At 35.5% G+C, this 21,963-nt stretch overlaps 1 protein-coding gene across 2 annotated transcripts in view; it reads left to right on the top strand.

The window, feature by feature from the left end:
* Positions 1-21,963, top strand: part of DMD (dystrophin) — a 2,133,690-nt gene that overhangs the window by 1,891,394 nt on the left and 220,333 nt on the right. For both annotated transcript variants that reach the window (XM_027841994.1, XM_027841966.1), the window contains one exon: positions 17,516-17,576. In XM_027841994.1, the coding sequence (XP_027697795.1) occupies positions 17,516-17,576 (61 nt within the window). The remainder of the gene's footprint in view (positions 1-17,515; positions 17,577-21,963) is intronic.

Below are 21,963 nucleotides of genomic sequence, written 5' to 3'. Positions count from 1 at the left end.
CCCTTAAAGGAACTACTTTCTGTGGTCTCCCTTATTTATAGTTTTGGTATATAATCCACATCATCCCATACCCACCCCCAGGCTGGTGCTGGGTCTGAAGAGATAAGGGAAGTGGAGCTTTGAACCCTGGTCTTTTGCAGTTCATGTCACTTTGACAAATCTGTACCCCCCAAACTACCCTCCCACAAAAAAGGCTCAAGGTTGATTAGCACCACCTAGATCTCTGCCCCTGAATTATATGCCATTTGAGGGGCATTCTAGCTACAAATGCTACATTTTATGCCCACCAGAAAGTGATGGTTTTCTTGAGTTTGGCCCAGCGTGATTCATTGTCATTTGTCTGAGAAAACAAAGCTTTGTACAATAAAAATGGTGTTTCTACATCCCTATGGGCAAAATCATTATTTTCCTTTTGGATATTTTCCATTTTTATAGCAGAACCAGTTTGGAATTGCGAAAGATTTTTTGGTGAGTACTTTAAGGTGAGAACAAAAGGCATTTTGTTTTATACAAACTTACATAAACTGCATTTTTACAATTGTGTTTCTGGATTTTTTTCCCTAATAATTCTAGATATCAGAGCAAAAATATCATCTTGATTTCCATTATCTGGTATGGGAACCATTCTTTTGTATCTACTCAAATCATTCTCAGCAATTTCATTTGCTTTCTTCTTTAATAATGAGCATAGTAACATTATTCAGTGCATGGTAGTCATCCTTGCTGACGTGAGAATTCTAGAGTAGCTTATTCTGTCTTGTTTCCCCCTCCATACACAAAGAACACCATGAATGATGAGGTGTGTGACAAGAGTTAAAATACAGCAAGGATCTCTTCTTGAGTGTACGTGAGTTAAAGGAGCAGAGTGGGCAAGAGACGAAAGTCAGCTGAGATCATGGAGGGAACTGGCTATAATGAAAGATTGTATAGTGAATACCTGATCGAACTATAAACACAAAGGGTCAGAAATGCAGGTGGGTTGAATAGAACTGTGTAAGCCCTTTCCCCAAGTATGTTCGAGGAGATAAAAATCCTTCCTCTCTCTCCCTCTCCTTCTCCCTCTCCTCGCATTTCTCTATTTCTCCTCCTTCTCTCTCCTCCTTCTTTCTCTCCCCCTTCTTTCTCTCCCTTCTCCCCCCCCACCCTCTCCTCTCTTTCTTTCTCTTGTCTAATGGGGGAGACAACATGCAAACAACCATGTAAAACAAGATATATAGAGGGTAAATTGGAGATAATCAACAGAAGGAAAGTACTGGCATTAAAGGGGAAACATGAAACTCAAGATATCTGCCCTCCTGAGCCTTCCCTTATCTAACCTGGACATGAGGCTCTGGACAAACATGCTGCCCAAGCAGAGGTTTTTAGAACATATGGAACTGTCTCTTCATTTTTTTATTTAAAAATATTCATTTTTAAAATTCTGAACTTAAATATAAAAAGAGCACTTTTAATAAACACTTAGTGGAATACAAAAAGAGAATTCTATATGAAAGTCTGAGTCTTCATTTTATGCCACTTATTTTTTTAAAAAGCATATAATAAATTTCATGTTACTTTTAAAATTGTCTTGCTTGTCCGTGCTTCCTTCTGAAATTTATTCTATTCTCTTGTGTACATTTTTAAATATGTCACAATGGTCCTCTTTTTTGTTATAATTATTAATAATCTCCATCTCCAAATTTTCCCTCCCCCATAAAATCTGACCTAAAAGGGAAAAAAAACACTTGTAACAAGAACATTCAAGCAAAATGAATTCACATAGTAGCTATGTCAAGAAATGTATATCTCTGATTCTTATATCCATTACCTCTATCAGGAGGTGAGTAGCATACTTTATCATAAGTTCTCTGAAGACATATTTGATTTTCATAACAATGGTCAAAGTTATTAAGTCTTTGGAAGTTAATTTTCTTTAAAATGTTGTTATCTTTATATAAATTGCTCTCCTGGTTCTGGTTGCTTCACTCTGCATCAGTTCATACTACCAGGATTCTCTGAAATAATCTCTCTTGTCATTTTTTATGGCACAATATTATTCCATTGTGCCTAGATTCCACATTTCGTATATCCACTCCCCAATTATCTAAGGGGCAAGCTAAGGCACCATCTTAGATTCTAGTTATTAGTTTTTGTTTGTTTGTTTGTTTTCCATTTTCAATCTCTCAAGATCAGAAAATAAGTTTTGCTTGTGACTGTCCTCTTCTCATTATCATCACTTCTCTTAAGCTCTCATCTCTGCTGGTTTTCCTGAAGAGTTTGATGTATTTTTACACCAAACTACTTGTGTGTGTATGTGTGTGTGAAATGAGGTTTATCTAATGATTTCAAGAAACATTAAATGAAAACTGCTCAGATCTAGTAGAACCAGATATCAAAGTAAAGATAGAAAGAATCTAAAATGACCTACTGGAAGGAACCCCCAGAAAAAAAGGTTTTTAACACAAACACAGGAGTCTTAAGAAACTTAGAAAAGTAAATTTATTTGGTCATTGGGAAGGAACTATATGCTATAGCATTCCAATAGGGAGAAGAAACAACCTTGATGTCCTCAAAGACTATTGAGGAAGTTAAATGGGGTGTGTGTGTGTGTGTGTGTGTGTGTGTGTGTGTGTGTGTGTGTGTGAAATGACAGAGAGAGAAAGAGAGAGAGGAGATATCCTGGGGCTGGGGTGCGCTGGTTCTGTTCTGAGGGTTTGAGGAAGGCAAAATGAAGAAAATATACTAGTGTAGAAAAAAAGAACATGGGAGTAGAACTTGCTATTTTTCAACTGGAGTCCATGATAAAAAGAGTATAAAAACATGGAGAAAGGGGTGGGGTAAGATCTCTGGAACTGTAGTTCCTTGATACTTGAACTCCTTTTTTGGGGGGAGGGAAGGGAGGAATGCTTACAATGTTTTGTTTTGTTTTAAATATATAGTAGCCTTGAATTTTGGCTATGACATTCCTGGGACTTTTATTTTGGAGATTCCTTTTAGGAAGTGATTAGCAGATTTTTTTTCTATATTTACTTTTTATTTTTAATATCTAGTTGCCACTAGATCTAGGCAGTTTTGATGTATGATTTCTTAAAATATAGTGCCCAGATTTTTATCTTAATCATGGTTTTCAGGAATCCAGTGATTCTTGAATTACCCTTCCATGATTTATTTTCCAGGTCAATTGCTTATGATACCAAATGTCATATTTTCTTTTATTTTTTTCAGCCTTTTAATTTTGCTTTATTATTTCATGCTGTCTCATAGATTTTCTGTTTGGGCTATTCTAGTTTTCAGGGAATCTACTTCTTAGGTAAGTTTTACCACTTTCTCTTCTAAACTACTTAATTTCCTTCCAGTTCTTTCCTCCAAAGCTTTTATATTTTGATTCATTTCCTCCATTTATTCATGTAGTCCTTGGGGACATTTTTTTCTGTTAAGTTTCTTCTTGTATTTGTTAGGATTAAGTCTCTTTTTCTTGGAAGGTTCTAGACTTGTAATAATTTTTTATATAGAACAAGTTTTTCTTAGATTTATTTCTCTCTCCATCTTTAGTTCACAAATTGGTGCTTTCTACCACAGCCAGGCTTTTCCCCCTGCTGCACTTTTGGGTAAGGTCGTCTTTCTGCATGGTATTTCTTCATGTCCCCTGGGTTCTTGAACTGTCTTGAATTGGCCCTCACTTCTTGAGATTAGACCACCACCACCACCACCATCTTTGAAGTTCTGAGCACTGGATCTTTAGGGCCTTCTCGAGGAGCTCAGAGCATCAGGAGTCCTCAAAACCCCTGGGCCTGAGCTGTCCCAGTCTGAGGGTTATAGCATAAGACCAGCTCACTGCTACTACTCTCTGGCATTTCCAAAGTCCCCACTCTGGGATTTCCTCAAGGGAGAAAAAAAAAGGAGGCAAGGATAGACAGCAGAACCTGCAGAGGGAGTTGACAGAAGTCATATCTCCAGGGTTACCTCCATGGAGTCTGAAAGCAGAGCTGAAGTTTTGTGGTTCCCAGGGATCCTAGGTTATCTGCCAATCAGTTTGCAGTCGATAGAACTTTGATATTATTCAGTAAGAGTCACAAGCAGGATTTAGGGAGCATAATCAGACTGCCTTCTACATCTTTATCCTGCTATAATATGGAATGAATAAGCCCTCAATTATATTCTCAATTATATATTATATATGTATATGTGTCTATCTGTGTATATATATATGTGTATATGTTCATATATATGCGTATATGTATATATTATCCTAATTTATAAGGGAAAGGGGAAGAGAATTAGCATTTTTTTTAAATTGCTCATTTATTTTATTTTTTTAAAGTTTTTTTATTAATTTATTTTGATTTATCAACAATCACATAATCTTTTGAGTTTTAAAATTTCCCCCCTCCCTTCTCACCTCCCTCCCCAAGAGGGAGCAATCTGATATAGGCGCTATATATATATATATATATATATACACACATATATATATATATATACACACACACACATATATGTAGCATATATATATATATATAAAGTAGCAAATAGTATGCTTCGATCTGCATTCAAACTCCATAGTTCTTTCTCTAGATGTGGATAGCATTTTCCATCATGAGGGAGATGTCTTAGATACTTGCATTGCTGAGAAGGATTAAGTCTATCAATATTAGTCATCGCACAACTATGGCTATTACTGTGTACAACATTCTCCTAGTTCTGCTCACTTCACTCAGCATCAGTCCATACAAGTCTTTCCAGGTTTTTCTGAAGTCTGCTTGCTCATCATTTCTTATAGCACAACAGTATTCCATTACATTCATATACCACAACTTGTTCAGCCATTCCCCAATTGATGGGCATCCTCTCAATTTCCAATTCTTTGCCACCACAAAAAGAGCTTCAATAAATATTTTTGTAAATGGGGGTCCTTTTCCCATTTGTATGATCTCTTTGGGATACAGCCCTAGAAGTGCTATTGCTGGATCAAAGGGTATGCACATTTTTATAGCCCTTTGGGCATAGTTCCAAATTGCTCTCCAAAATGGTTGGATCATTTCACAACTCTACCAATAATGCATTAGTAGAACAAGCATTTATTAAGTACCTGCTATGTACCAAGGACTGTGCTAAGTACTTCATATATATTATATCATTTGATCCTCACAACAACCCTGTGAAGTAGGTGCTATCTTCATCTTCACTTTGTAGTTGAAGACACTGAGGCAGAAAGAAATTAAGTGACTTTTCCAGAAACACACAGTTAGCAAGTGTCTGAGGCTGGATTTGAACTCAAGTCTTCCTGACTCCCAGCACTCCATTCCCCTGAGATATATCACAAAATATTTTTTAAGTATGTGTGATGCAAGAATAAATTTTAGAGAATATTAGTAGGGAGGAAGAACAAAGGAACAACCATTTATTAAGTACCTATTATGTGCCAGGTACTGTGCCAAGTGTTATACAAATTAACTTCTTTCATCCTCAAAACAAACCTGAAAAGTAAATGCTGTTATTTTCCCCATTATACAGTTGAGGAAAGTGAGGCAGGCAGGTGTTAAATGACTTGCCCAGGGTCACATAGGCCAGATTTGAACTCAGGTCTTCCTGACTTCAGGCCCAGTGTCTATCCACTCTACCACCTGGCATGCAATGTAACGTAATGATCCAAAATTTGTCGGACAAGAAATAGATTTATAGTAGGATACATAATTTGGGGGTAAATTTGGCTCAAGAATCTGCCTGGGAAAACAATTGAAAAAAAAGAGAGAAAAAGGAAAGGATAGCAGAAGATAAAAACAAGAGGAATTTTTTTTTGAATGATGCCAGAGCTATCAAAGCAACACTTTGTGGAACTTGTCAATGATGTGGGTGAAAGATTTAGATTGTGAGAACTAGCAAAGACAAACCAATCAGCGGAGGGTGTCAGAAGGCTGCAGGAGAGACAGTTTTGTCATATACCTAGTAGTTTTACTTAGCGCTAAGTCAGAGAGACCTTCCTTTCTTCATGAACTTGATAGATCCTCACTGTCCTGGGGTTTAAGTAGATAGAACTGAGAAACCAAGTATTAGTAATAAAAAGAAGAGGCACAGAGCCTGGGTAGGCATGATTTCCACATTGTCAGGACAAGGATAACAATTTAATCTAGTTCAATTCATTAGGGTTTTGATGTTCCTTTTATAGACACATGTATGAATGGACTAGCTCAATGGGCTGTCTAGTCAACTGTGTGTCATAGTTTAAACAGCAGATATTTTTCATCGCCTTGACTTTTTTTCGATATGGATTGAGAGGGCAACCTTTTGAGTGGCAATGGTTCTCATTAAGGAAGTCTTTAATTATTCTGGGGCTTGAAGCTGTCAACACAATGTCTTTTGCATACAGGGGTATTTGGAGGATGTCACCATCCATAAGAAATGCCTCTTGTACTTGGGCTATTGAAGAAGGATACTGAAGAAGTTAAATAGACCAAGACAGATAGCTAGCATTTCAGTAGCAATTTAATATTTGCAAAACACTTTATATATGTTAACTCATTTGATCCTCTCAATAACCCTATCAGGTATATTTCCCCTATTTTTACAGCTAAGGAAACTGAAGTACAGTGTGGTTAACAGACTTACTCGGGTTGTAAGATAGCTAGATACCAACAAAACATGGAAGGAAGGTTATGGCATTTGACACTTAATTCCCACTGCTTATTAAAAAACTTTTAATTAATATTTATGTTTTATATCGTAATAATTTCTAGAGATATCCCACCTCCCTTTCTATCATGTCTTTCTCCACAACTAAATTGAACCCTCCCTCATAATAAAGAAAAATAGTCAAGCAAAAATACCCAGTACTGTGACCACATTTAACAATGAATACAATATTCCACCTTAATTATCCCCTGCCTCTCTGCCAAGAAAAGGGAGATATGTTTCATTATCTGTTTTCCTGGACCATTATTGGTTTTTCAGTTAATCAGAGTTTAGCTTCCTTTTATTGAGTTTTTCATTTATATTGTCTTAGTTATTGTGTAAATTGTTCTTCTAGTGCTGTTTATTTCACTCTGCATAAGTTCATGTAAATCTTTTCATGTAAAAGCACTGAATTTGGAGTCAGAAGACCTGGCTTTGCAAGTTACTACCTTTAAGACCTTGAGCAAATTACTTAATTTTCTGGGCCTCCGTTTTCTCATCTGTTTCTCAGTTGGATGAGATGAGGTCTCTTCCAGATCTGAATGTATGATCCTTCCATCCCATGCATACTTTCCATTTTAAAAGTTGCCATACCTATTACTGTCAGAGCTCCTATTCCTCATGTAAGATACCAGTTCCTGGTACAGTGTACATGGTAAGTGTCCATCAGATATTAACTGAATAATATTGTTTAATTAATTTAATTTTTAAATTAAATTAATTTAATGTTATTTAAAATATTATTTAAAAATTCCCCTCAAGAGGCACTTGAAGCACTTCCTCAATCTAGACTAAATTCTTGGTAGCCCAACTTGGCATAAGATGCCCTAAAGAATGCTATTATATTCCACTTTTATACTAAGAAAGTTTTATAGTGAAACTAAAATTAAACTACATTCTACTCTGAGCTATGCAAAAATGGTATACACACACATACATATATATGCATATATATACATATATAATAAACACTTCATTTATATAGATATCTTCTTTTATTTGGCCTCATGTTGCTTGGAAGGTTTTGTTCTTTAAATCAAGATGTAATTTTCGAGTTAGGATGGTTGAGTCAACTGGATATTCTTCCTTAATGAGCAGTCCTATCTAATATTGATTATGAGACTTTATGAGATTGTCAAGCAAGCAGAAGCTGGTACTAGATAGGATGTTCTCTCTTATACAGTTATTTTCAAGTAGTTACATGTGATCTCTTGATTACAGACATTAAATATTAATTGGATGTTAAAAGGTGACTTGGAAATCTACCAACATATTCCATGGTACTCTATTCACCACACAGTTTGGTCTGAGAGTTAGGTGTTTGTAGTCTGACAGAATGTGTATTTACAGGATGTATTAGTGGTGAGGAATTCTAGTTAGCCATAAAGATCTCTGCAGCCATTGTAGATGCTGCAGATCTCATTTATAACTCATGTGGCCTTCTCTTCTGGAACGTTTCCCAACTTTCTATGCTTTTAAAATCTTTATGAATAATCTGCCCATCTTCAAAAGTTTAGTAAGTGGTCTTAAAGGTTTTATCAACCTTTTTTTGATATATGAAATAGATGTAAAAGTGCTGTCCTTATTTCAATTTAATAGTTTTGAAACGTGTTCAAATGTAACTTGGCCTTTCAGTTAAATTACAGAAGCCCTATCCTTGCAATAGTCACTCTATGCATCACACTAAGAGGAAATAGAAACCTCACAGACAGCAATTTCAATGAAATACACATGTTCGTTTTTCTAGTTCTTTCACACTGCCTATGAATATATTTCAACTCCAGGTCTTATTAAATAACATAAAATTTTAATTACTGTAGTTTGCTCTTCACTTTAACTTCCTAAGGCATGAAATAAACATAAGAAGAGAGTCACATAAAATGAAAGAAAAAAAAAAGATGATAAAGACACTAGATCTGTTTTAAAAATACATAAATAAAACCAAGAGAACTCGTTCCAAGAGCAAAACAATGTATTTGCTCTTTAGCCAATTTCTCTGCCTGTATTTCTTTTTTTGTCACCAGATGTTTCATATTGTCTAAAATCACTGTCTCGATTTCTTTACCTATTTCTTACTTAATTCCCCGACTAATGGACTTATCGCTTTGGGGAAACTATGCTCTCAAAAGTTATTAATAACCTTATATCAAAATCCAGTGACTTTTTCTCCATCTTCAATCTCTTTGATCTTTCTGTTACATGTTATAGCATTGATCAAATTCCCCCCATCTTAAAATTTCCTCCTTGATTGGTTTCCATGATGTCTGGTTCTTTTCCAATCTCTCAGCTGCTCCTTGGTTTCTTTTAATGACTCTTCTTCCTGCAACTCATGAATTGTCAACATTCCCTAAGGCTCAATTCTTTGCCCTTTACTTGTCTCACTTTCTCCTTTCTCCTTTCGAGACTTCATACTGTACATTGTCATGGATTCAACTATTTTATCTACACTCATAATCTTGTAGTTTTATCTGAGTTCCAATTCCATATCTCTCATTTACTATCTTCAAAATATTCCCATTTAGTTGTCTCACCATTATCGCAAACGTATCATCTTTCACCCCAAAATTTGTTCTTCCACATTCCTGCTTTCCAGTTTGGGAACCATGATCAAGTCATCTCTATTATTGCTCCTGAAAGTGGTGTAACAATCTAATGTCCTGTGGTCCCATTCACTATTCCTTTAACTTTCTTTAAAAAAAAATGAAGTACCTCTTCCTGTCCACAACTCTCCTATGGGTTTTATCTTTCCCTATTAAAATATAAGATCCTCCTTACACCATACTCCACAATACATTCTAAATAGACATGAACCCTTAATATTAAAGATCTTACTGTAAAAAAAAATAGAAGAAAAACAGATCACATACCTCTCACAGGAATGGGTAGAAGATGAATAAATTCTTAAGTAAATAAGAAATTGAGGCAATTATGAAAGGCAGAATAGATAATTTTGATTACTTGAAACAAAAGCTTCTGCATAGACAAAATTAATGCACCAGATAAGAAAGGAAATGGTCGAATGGGGGGAAAATCTTTATATCAAATTTCTCTCTTAAAGGTTTGGTAACCAAGATATATAAAATTTTTAATGAATATAAGATTAATAGCCATTCCCCAATAGATAAGTGGTCAAAAGATATGAACAAAATATTTCTCAAAGCAAGAATTGAAAAATATTCACAATCACATGAAAGAATGTTCTAAATCACTAATAACAAAAGAAGTGCAAATGAAAACAATTCTGAGGTTTCACCTTACACCCTGCAAATTGGCAAAAATTACCCCAAAAAATGCAATAGTCAATGTTGGAGGAGCTCACAAATACATTGTTGGTGGAGCTATGAGTACAACCATCTTAGAAAGCAATTTGGAATTATGTAAATAGAGTGACTAAAATGTCAATAGCCTTTGAACTAGAAACTCCATTACTGGACTTATACTTCAAAGAAATATATACCAAAATATTTGTAGTGGCACTTTCTGTGATAGCTAAAAATTAGAAACAAAATAGGTGCCAGTTAAGGAATAGCTAAATAAATTGTAGTATGTGAATTTAATGGAATATTACTATATTGTAAGAAATTATGTATGATGAATACAGAGAAGCATGGAAAAATGTATATGAACTGATGCAAAGTGAAGTAAGCAAAGCCAAGAAAATAACATATACTGTAAATGGAAAGAACAATGATACCCCCAAAAATCAAAAATATACGTAACAAAATTATACAGATGACGTAGAACTTGAATGAAGAGATTTGAGAGAACATCTCCAGTTTACCCCTTTTTGGAGGGGAAAGGTCCACAGGTATTACACATTGCACATGTTTTCAGATTTTTTCAATGTATTGATCAGTTGTGATTTTTTTTCTCTCTCTAAAAAATACTATTTGTCATATCATAGGTGTCTGGGGGGGAGGAGAAGGGATTTATGGGGCAACTATGATGATGCAAGAAACAGAAGACATCAATAAAAACTTTTTTTTTTAAATGTAAGCTCCTTAAGGGCAAAGACTCCCTTTGCTTTTCTATTTGTAACCCCAGTGCTTAGCAGAGTAAGTACTTAATAAATGATTTTTTATTCATTCCATGTGAGGCAGGAATTGCTCCCCCTGCCCCTCTAGAAAGAAGGTATTCTCTGCTACACTGTGGTCTGGAAATACAAGTGACAAATTGAGTGAGGAGAAAGTGCAAACAGCTCACTTTTATACACCATAGGGGAGGGGTAGCTTTTATGACTACAGTCCATACTTCTGGGGCCATGTTCATCCAATAATCAGGCAGCAGCTCCAGGCTCTTAAACCCAATCATTGAAGTCATGCAAGTGGCCATGTTCACAAAGGTCTCCTTGATCAACCTCTTTATAGTAACATTCATCCCCAGCCTCAATTCCTTCTATTCTTTAGCATTCAGGACCATGTCATTCTTCTTCCTCTGTTACCTGTCTTTGCCTTCTATATTTTATATGTCTTTTTATATTTAAATTAGTTCGTGATTTCATCCACATAGGTCTCTTTAGACAGTTGTCCTTTTTTCCTTCCTAGTTGGAATTGTTTTGTTTATGTCTTTAGAATTTCATTCTTTAGCTTCTTATCCCTCTGGGACCACTTTGCTCTACCGGGCCCTAAACCATCCTTTCCACTGAACCTTTTGAAATATATTCTCAAGAAATTTAGGATGTTTTTCAGACTGCCCAACTTTCTTCATTTCTATCACTAATTCTAAGATGGAACCATTACTTCTTCTAAGATACTCATTGTTTCCATTTCAGCAGCCAGTTCTTCCTGGTTGTTTAGAAACAGGTTCAGAATAACTGCTATACTCCATCACACTTTTAGTACCACAATACAGTTCCTGGATTTCCTCATATGAGTATATCTTCTTGATACATAATGTTATTCCACATCAAAATATATGAGATGCTGGTAATTGTGTTTTTTCAGAATCCTTCCACCTCATTTTTATTAAGCGCTATGGTATTCAACATTGATCATATAGTAAGTGCACAGTGATGTTAGGGATATAATTAGGGGTTTTTTGTAATCAAATAAATGATGTTTTGATCTTAACAAATTTAAAATAACATTAAGATCAGCCCAGACAAGTTTGTTTTAAAGAACTACACAGTGGCATACTCAAGTTCTATAAAGTTAACTTTATAACAAATTTTTATCAGTTTAGATGATTTTTGAATTTCCTCTTCTTACTCCAACAAAATATCATAAAAGATTCTAAATATTAGTGGAATTTGCATTCCTATACATGGCATTTTGAAGAAAGTAACTATTCCTTTCCTGATAACTATTCCCTTCCCCATCTCTTATACATTCTTAGCACATTCTTACTCATACTACATTTGACCTGGAACTCTCCTCCCCCAATTGCTACCCACTCTTTGCCTGCTGAATTCTGACACATCCCTTTTGCACCACTAAAATGCCACTTTCCCTAAGGACCTTTTCCTCCTCTCCATTCCCAGGTGGTCATATTCTTTCCTTGTTGGACCTTATATAAGGGTTTACTGGCACTTAAATACGTGTAACTTTATACGTATGCATGCGCCATACTGCCCTACTAAACAATTCACTTCATGAGGGCAAAAGCCATGTTTTACCTAAACTTTACCTCCCCCTGGGCACTGTAAATTAGTGGCTTTCCAGGATTTGCTTCAGGACAGTGAGTTTCAGCTAGGTGTGCCATGAATTATATGGAATTTTCACTTGAAATTATGTGTGTGAGACTCTTGAGAATTATCTGGATCTTGAACTTAGTCTTACAATCACATAGGAAATGTTCCTAACTGTCCTGTACTCCATTCTCAATGACAAAGAATAATGTTGTGTTATGAACAAAAAAGGTTCAAAAACCTCTGCTACAAATGCTTAGTATGTGTTTACTGAATGCAATAGAATGGAATAGAATGGAAATGTATTTCTCCTTAGTTCCATTCCCCAGTACTCCAAGTGAGCTCCATATTTATTTCTTTAACTTATCCTTGCCTTACCTTTTGATTGACCCTGTCAGGTAATCAACCCCCAGATCCAGCAGGATTAATGAATGTGTTTGGGGATGAATTCCTGAGAGTGCTCTTCTGGCCCAGCTTAAATAACATTAGCATTCTTTTTAATTTTCTGGTTTGGCCCCCATGTAGATTAAAATATGGCTTAACTCCAGGGTGCAGAGCTTTGGCACATTCTGTTCATTATGCATTAAAAATGGTTTAAATAAGAATTTCCCTAAAATAGTATAGACCATGTTTGGGATTCTAGAAACCTTTTTGGGCATAATATTGAATACTGGGACCTCTAGGGAGGAAAATCTTTGAATGCAGAGCAGTGACCATTCAAGTTCTTAATATCATAGGGCAGCAGTCAAGAAAGGGAAAATTTTAAATTTGGTTTGCAATTAAATAAATTTGTGTGTAGTTTGCTATTTAAATTCAGTAGACAATACCCCCATCGTAGCTGGTACAGTATGATAATGATTTTTACTCTAGAGAGTGAATCACAAAGATGCATTTGAATTACACTTAGAAGTGAGGGAAACATCAGTATGGGAAAATGCCAGAGGACAGCATGGTGTCATATAAAAACTGATTTCCTATAAATATGCTTTTGATAGACTACTAAAAATGGACACGCTGGGCATTAAAGATATGAAAGTCTATTACGTAAACTTGCTTTGTAAAGGATAGCAAGCTTTCACTGGTACCCTGAGATAAGAAAACAGCTGTTCTGGACATTGGGACTGCTGCCAGAAATGAGATGATGATTCTCAGGACACACTCGGAAGAGGTTCCACATATATGACCAACTTAAATGTATTTGAGAGCAGAATCATCTAGGAGACCAAAATATTTACCATCAAGAACCCTGCAACAATCTCTTGAGAAGGAATGCCACATCTGCTCACACAGAACCATCATCCAGTTGGGCTCTATTTCTAAGGCACTTCCTTTCAGTGTAAAGAAATTACTTGTCTGGGAGGGGTGGTATTTTTAATGTATTAAGGACATTTTTGACTAAAAAATTATTTTCTGGATTTTAAATTTTGATCACAATACAGTTGCTTAGATTAACTTGAAAACTATGAAGCAAAGGAAAAGATATCTCTCAGATAAAAACGTTTCTTTTCTATTTGTCTGTTATACATTAAAACATAGGCTCTTTTGGATATGAAAATCAGCAATCAATTATTATACAAACGAAAGTTTCTATATTTTTAATTGAATTTGAAAATTAAACTTTTGGAAAGGAATTTTTAAAAAGAGAAACATAGCTTAAACATAGCATTTAGAAAACTTAGCCTAGGCCTTTCATCAGCTTTTTTTATATAGCTCTTTAATATTTGCAAGTAATATATATGAGCGACAATTTACAAAGGAGTAAACTGAGTGTAAAGAGCTAAGAAATTTGTCCAAGATCCATACTTACAGTACCTATTGTTAGGATTAAATGAATATATGCATATTCTGAATATACATATATATATATTTAGGAATAATAGCTGGTATGTATATACATATATCTCTTTAAGGTTTGTAAAGCAGTGTGTATATATAGTATATATGTATATACATATATTACATTATGTATACAATGTACATACAATGTGTATATATACACATATACATATATACAGTATATATACATATACAGTGTGTATATGTTACACTTTAAGTTTTGTACATTGCTATATGTATACACATGTTCGTGTACATATATACATATGTATATGTATATATATGTATATATCTTTATTCATCTATAAAATGAAAAAGTTGTATTGGAAAACTGTAAGATTGCTTCTAGCTCTAAATCTGTGATCCTATTATTATTATCTTCACTTTACAGATGAAGAAAACTAAGGCTTAGACAGCTGTGGTGCCTTGCCCCTGGTCATAGAAAAGGAGATAGATTTAAAGTCAGGTCCTCTTTTCTGTACATTTAATGTTTTCTTTTTTCCACTTTGCCATAATGCATCTGTACCAAGGACAATTACAAATACAAAGCTTAAGTCTCCCTTTCAGTTCACTTTGGCTCAACATCTCTCTCTATCTCTTTCTTATATTATTTGTTTGAACTAACTTTGTATAGGTCAAGCAGAAACCCACTGAGCTTCATTTACAGCCTACAATTATGACTCTTAAATTGACATCTCTGGAAGAGATTCAGAAGTAATAAAAGAAAGGTCTTACCAATTACCACTATACCAGAGGATTCAATGGATAAGAAAAAATTACATTCGTGGTAATAAACACTGTGATAGGGTAATAGGCAAGTGTGGACAGTTTTCTAAAGATCTTTAAGAAGAGAATGTGTATTCTCTTCTTGATTTCAACATTCACAGGCCTGAAGTCAGGGACTAGACCATGCTATTCCATTCAGCTCTGTGATACTCTTATTACAATACAGTAGATGCTGATAGACCAGTAACTACTCATGGAATCAAAATAAATGGATTTTTTACTCTCTCTCATACAACTGAGTATACAGTGGATACAGTGCTGGGCCTAGCGTCAGGAAGTTGTTATTGTTTGGTCATTTTTAGTTATATCTGACTCTTCATCACCCTATTTGGAGTTTTCTTAGCTAAGATATTGGAGTGGTTTACCATTTCCTTCTCCAGCTCACTTTACAGATGACAAAACTGAGGCCAGCAAGGTTGAGTGAGTTGCCCAGGGTCACATAGTTAGTAAATGTTTGAGGCCAGATTTGGACTCAGGAAGAGGAGTCTTCCTGACTCCAGGACCAACATTCTATCCACTGTGCCACCTAGCTGCCCCAGTGTCAGTAAGACCTGAGTTTAAATCTGGCCTTAGACACTTATGAAGTATGTGACCCTAGACAAGTGATTTAACTACTGTTTGCCTCAGTTTCCTCAACTGTAAATGGGGATAACAGCACCTATCTCCCAAGATTGTTGTGAGGATTGAACAAGATTATACTTGTAAAATTGATTAGCACAATCCTTGGCCCATAGTAGGTGCTATAGAAATGCTGTTTATTATTGTTGTTGTTTTATTATTATTATTGTTATTATTATTATTATTAAGCAAAGCAGGAGAAGTCTTTTCTTTTTGGTCTACTAAAGAATCAGAGAATCAAGGGCAACATTTTTACCCAGGTGATATCATCTGCACCAATTAACCTAGCCTATCTATCTGTGTTTCAAGAGTGGAATATGAAAGAATAGGGAAGAAACTAGTGAGGACAGTTTTTCAAAACAATGTCATTTTTTATTTCTGTTAACTAGTTTGAGTGCCTACCAAGATGGAAAACACAAATGTTGACTAAATATGGATTGATTTCCCACATATTTTAATGACATATAGCCAGCATATAAAGCAGAAAGTTTTGTTAAAGGTTATGTTATTAGATCACCACATTGCTCTATATAAAACAAAGATTTTGAAAATGTATTACTCAGATTGTGTAGCTGTGAAGGAGGATAACTTATGTGAAGCTATTTGCTCACATAACATATCAAGGATATATTTTCACCACCATTGTCTTACATCTTAATAGACTGTGGACTAAATTATGTTGTGAGATTTATTTATATCATAGCTCTTCACAGTAGATCTCTTGTAAGTAATGGTTAACAGCAGCTGTATTTCTAATTATTTGTAGGATAAAAATATGGGACAATGTTTGTGTAGATAAAATAACTATGTTCAGCATTATTGCTGCTTCCATTTGTATTTGAAGAGACATTGCATGAAGGCTCCATCAATTTTTGAAACTGTATTCAGCGTGATGCCATTCTTCAGAAAAAGCTATCATTCCTCCAAACTAGATTATTTTCACATCAAGGAAATAAAAGATCCTACAGTATGCAAACATGTGCCTTAGAGATATTCAAATCTTTGAAATTTCCATAATCTCTAAGTATTAAAATAAAGTTTTAAGATTAGTGCCTACACTAGAAAATAATAGAGGCCTTGGATAATGAATTCCCATTACGTATAATTAAATTTTAACCTGTAGTAATTTTCATAGAAAATGTTTATGACAAAAAAGTTCCATTAATGCTGAGTCTAGGTTGGGAAAACTGTTGCTATGCACTACCATTCTCTTTCTGTTTGAAAACCCTCTTTGATATGATTATGTTGGTCCCCTGAATTTGGAAAACAAATAAAACATATACACAGTTAATAATGCGAGAAATAAAAATGAAATTGGACTCTACTTAAGCCAAGAGAAAAATAAACATATCAAGGTATTGCAGTTTAGCTTCATTCAACAGAGAATAAAAATATAAACAAAATTCTATTTTTGTTGTTAGATGGTAAGACTAGTCAATCAAATTAGAAAAAAAAACTGAGACACGCTTATACGAAATAGGAAGTATCATAGGAATCCAGTATAATAACATGAAGAAGACAGCTACTTGTTTGGGTTCTTATCTATCCTATAATTTTGGTGGTGGAAAATGCCTTCCAGTGCCTTCCTTTCTTTTCTTTCCTTCCTCCCTCTGTCTCTTCCTTCCTTCCTTTTCTCCCCTTTTTCTTTCCTCCATTTCTCCCTTCCTTTCTTCCATTCCTTCTAACCTCCCACTTTCCTTCATTCCTTTCCATCCCTCTTTCCTCTCTTCTTCCCTTCCTCGATTTGTTTTCTTTCCTTCCTTGCTTCTCTCTCTCTCTCTCTCTCTCTCTCTCTTTATCTTTGTGGCTGAATGAGTTCATTTTCATTTAGAATATGACAGAAATTTTAGAACAGTAGGTTAATCCTTCCTGCCTTCATGGACAACTGAGCAAACAGACCAGTATCAGTGTAAAATTGTAATTCCAGAGATTAATGTTGTCTTTCCTGTTTGCTTTGAGCTTGACCTCCGTGTCTTTTTTCTTTTTCTTTTTCTTCCTCAGCTTCTGTCCAGGGTCCGTGGGAGAGAGCAATCTCACCAAACAAAGTGCCATACTACATCAAGTAAGTAAAGACTAAAGTGAAAGAGAAATATTTATTGTGGCTAATCTGTGTATTCAAATATGCATTTGTTCCCATGAGGCAGACGTTGCTTGGTCTGCAACGTTCTTATTTCTAGCCTTCCTGAGGAAGCAACAAGGTAGTAAACTACATGCTAAAATTACCACAGTAAATTTGCTGATGCATTATGGAGAAGCCTTTAAGTGTGTGAGTAGAGGGAGGTGGCGGAGGGGGGGAGAGGAGAAGAGGGCGAAGGAAGCATGTATGTTGCTTTGTGATAAAGCCAAAGGAGTCTTTTATTCCAACAAAACAACTCTGCTTAGCTTCAGACTACTTGGTTAGTACTGGAAATTAATATTTGAAAAGATAATGCTAATTATTTACGGTTTTCCTCCTTCAGACTGAAAAGGAGGATTTCTAGACCTGGATTCAAATCCTATTTCTGCTACTTATGGCTTGTGTGATCTTGGAGAATTCATTTAGCTTCTCTGGGCTTTATTTTCTTTATCTCTACAATGAGGCGATTGGACTAAAAGGCTTATAAAGGCCCTTCCAGCCCTAAATCTATGATTATGTGATCCTGCAGCCCATAGGAATGCCTCTCTGCGTAAAAAAACCAATCACCAGCACCCGATATTGTATTCCAATGGAAAAATCCAAATTCGTGGGCCCTACAGACAAAGTCTAATATTAACTAGTTAAGTATTGTGCAAAAGTACTATTGTTATCCAGAAACATTTGTACCAACCAAGAGAAGTGGTGAGAGACACCATTCAGAAGTAGGACATCCAGAATACAAATTGGGGAGCACGAAATAGAAAAGTAAAGATTTTATTTTAGTGGTTCTATTGCTAGCTGCTTCACAATTTATAGCAAGAATTCTTAACCTGGAGTCCAAGGGCTCTATGAATGGATTTCAGGGTGTTTGTGAAATTGGATAGGAAAAAAATTGCATCTTTATTTCAATATAATTGGCTTCCTATGTAATCCTGAATATTTTACTTTAATTTAATTTATTCATTTAAAAACATTATTCTGAGATGGGGTTCATAGCCTTCATGAACTGCCAAAGAGGTCCTCAACACAGAAAAGGTTGGGAAGTCTGATATATAGCAAGATACTCCCTTTAGTCAGATGTGATTCTATTTCTACACCAACAATGAAAGTTAATAGAGATCATGGAGAGGAGAAAAAAATAAAAGCACTTGGAAGCACTTGAAGTCTTTGCACAAGGCTAACTAAAAATGTTTTAGACTTTCCTACTTGCTCACACTGATGGCTTTTAATCAGGCTTGGTTTTGTTTTGTTTTGTTTTGTTTTTTGCTGTCCATCAATTTCTTCTTAACTCAGTTCTGACTTCTTAACAGTAACCCCAGGTCTTTATTTTTGAAGTTTTATCTCATCCTCAATACTGGGTTGTCTCAAGAAAAGTTCTGGTCCTCCTATACTGCAAGTACATATGTTTCTTTTGATCTATCCATTGCCTAATTAGGATTTAATAGGTGAAATGTAGTAGAAAGACCATTGCTCTTGTAGTCAGAAGGTCTGGGTTTGAATGTCACTTCTGACTATATTACCTTGGGTAAGTCACTTAACCCTATGTACTTCAATTTTTTTATCTCTACAGTAGACACAATAACTCTTATGTTCCCTACTTTGCCAGGCTGTTGTGAGGGAAATGCTTTGTAAATCTACAAATGCTATAAAAATGTGAGTTATTATGTCTTCATTGTATATTTCTCTTCTAATTTCAGCAATTCTTTGGGGAAAAAACCCATTTGCAAACCAAATACTAAACCAGGAAACTGGTTTGCTTCCAGAATTTCCTTTCATTTTCCTTTTGGGCTTGAGTGTCCACATGCATGATAATTCCTATAAAACAGTTTAAAATTTTCATGCCCACTGGAATAACTAAAGACTTTTCCCATGTGCTTTCTAAGTCTTATGGAGATTTGGTCATTGAATGGATCTGAATTTAAAGGCAGGGAATTTGGGATTATAAAAATTATATCTTTGATGTAATCTAATCTCTTTTCTTTCTGAGCCAAAAGAAGGACTTCCTTCTTCTCCTTCTGGGGTAATTTGTTCTAGATCCATCTAAAGACACTTAGGTGTCTGAAATCTCTATGATTGTGTTTTCACATTGCCATATATTTGAGGCTGATGAAGGACAGAGATTTCTGATGGCCCTCAATATCATTTTAGTCTTTCCCTGGTTCAGGTCTGTGTGTCATTTTTCTCTTGACACTCAGAGGAGGTAGGTAAAAAGAGTACAGAGAAAAATTACAACTTGTGACAGAAGCAAATAATTCACATTTTAACAAGAAATTTGCTACTCTTACTTAATCAGTCTTCAGTGGTAATAGAGAGAAAACAATCTATGTGATTGACCTTCATTCAACAAATCCACTTCTTCAAACTGAAAACCTCCATTTCTCTTGTATTTGCCCAATAGATCAGAGAATCATAGATTTAGAACTGAAAGGGACATTAAAAGCCAACAAATCCAACCCCCTCACTTTATAGATAAGGAAACTGAGGCCAGAGAGGTTGTGATTTGCCTGTTGTCCCGGTGAGTGAGGTAGAACTTGAACCTAAGCCTTCCTGACATCCAGTTCAGTGCCCTATCCACTATACCACATTGCCTCCCTTCCCCTCTTTCCCCCCTCAGTCTATCAAATTCTCCATACACCTCTCTCTTTGAGAAGCCCAAAGTTGGCACTATATTCTAAACAGCTCCATAGTGAAAACGTTAAATATGGACTTAAAAAAAAGAAAATAAATAGATGAAGGTAGATGCATAAAAAGCTTTTTCTTTCTTTTTTATTTTATTTTATTTTATTTGGGACAGGGTAAAGTCCTTGGAGTTAGAAATTGTCTTTTTCGCTTGTGTCATATAAGATGTAAAAACTGTAAGTGATAAGAGGTCAAATGGCATGAATACAAGTGTCGCATGTGAGCCCCTCCTCTGACACTTATTGTGACCTTGAGAAAAATCATACTTTGAACCTCAGTCTTCTCAGCTGTAAAATGGGGATAATAATATTTACACAACTATTGTAGGCCAGGTCTTATTCAAACTGATCAGATGGTACAGGCTTGGTACTGAAACAAAATATGTCATATATAGACCATTTCAAAAATTAACAAAAAAAGAAATTTACTTGACAATAACATGGAAAGATAATCAGCAAGGGTACAACCCTAGTTCAGTAGACACAGCCCTCATCTCATAGGGAAATGTTTGGTTAGTACAATGTGTTGGGGCAGATGTGTATGGTGACTTGTACAAGATAGCAAGATATACTCAAAGACTGAGGGGCGCTGACCTCTTATAGGCTGGCTTTTGTATACCTTTAGGTAGCCAAGAAGCCTCATTACTGACTTGAGCCTTAGCCCCCTGAACTAGTCACAAGTAAAGGACAGCTTCCCTGATTTTTAGGGGAAAATGCAAACCCCAAAATCCAGTTGAGCCTACATGGCAGAGATACTGGTACGTTGCTCCCACCATACCTACCAACGTATCAGGGCTACTTTGGGAATTTTTTTTGCAAACTCTAAAGTGCTATGTAGAAGTCAGTTCATAACCTTATAATTTGTGTGTATACACAGTTGTACAGATGTGTGATTGATTAGTACAGGGGTAACTACATAGGCAAGCCATATGGCCCAAGGTAGCCCTCTGCCTGTTTTTGTACAGGCCTGGAGCTAAGAATGGTTTTTATATTTTTAAATATAATAGAACTCTATTTAAAAATGTCAGAAGTATTCTTTGTTCATCAGGTCCAGTGGCAGTAGTTTACTGACCCCTGGACTAATATGTAAGATTCAATGGAATCCATGTAGTTTTACAGCTTATTAAGAATTTGATTCCTTTTCTGTCTAAAAAAAAAAAAAGACATACTATTTCACTACTCACTTTTCTTCTTGTCTTTTATTTATCCTAACTTCCACATCAGAGTTACCACAAAGGCCCAATTGCAAAACCAAGTATCTTCTTTACTCATTTTTTTTTTTGCTCTTTGATGAGGCAATTGAGGTTAAGTGACTTGCCCAGGGTCACACAGCTAGTAAGTGTGTAGTATATGAGGCTGGATTTGAACTAAGGTTCTCTTGACTCCAAGGCCAGAGCTCTATCCACTGCACCACCTAGCTGTCCCAGTCATTTTCTTATTGCTGTTATAATCTGCCTTTTTATTGTAGAGGTTAGAGGATCATCTAGATTATAAGTACCCCCTCTCCTAATACTACACTACTTCCTGGGTGTATATTTGACCAGTTTTGTGCTCATCCATGAATTTTTAACTCATTACTAGGATCTTTCTCCCTAGATAGTAAATCAGGCATTGTTTTGTCTGCAATCTGAGCACCAGCTTCACATGAAATGCTA

This window comes from Vombatus ursinus, unplaced genomic scaffold, assembly GCF_900497805.2.
Source record: "Vombatus ursinus unplaced genomic scaffold, bare-nosed wombat genome assembly UNPS02004827.1, whole genome shotgun sequence".
Lineage (NCBI taxonomy): Eukaryota > Metazoa > Chordata > Mammalia > Diprotodontia > Vombatidae > Vombatus > Vombatus ursinus.
The sequence above is the reverse complement of the archived record's forward strand: the minus strand, read 5'-3'. Positions and strand labels throughout refer to the sequence as shown.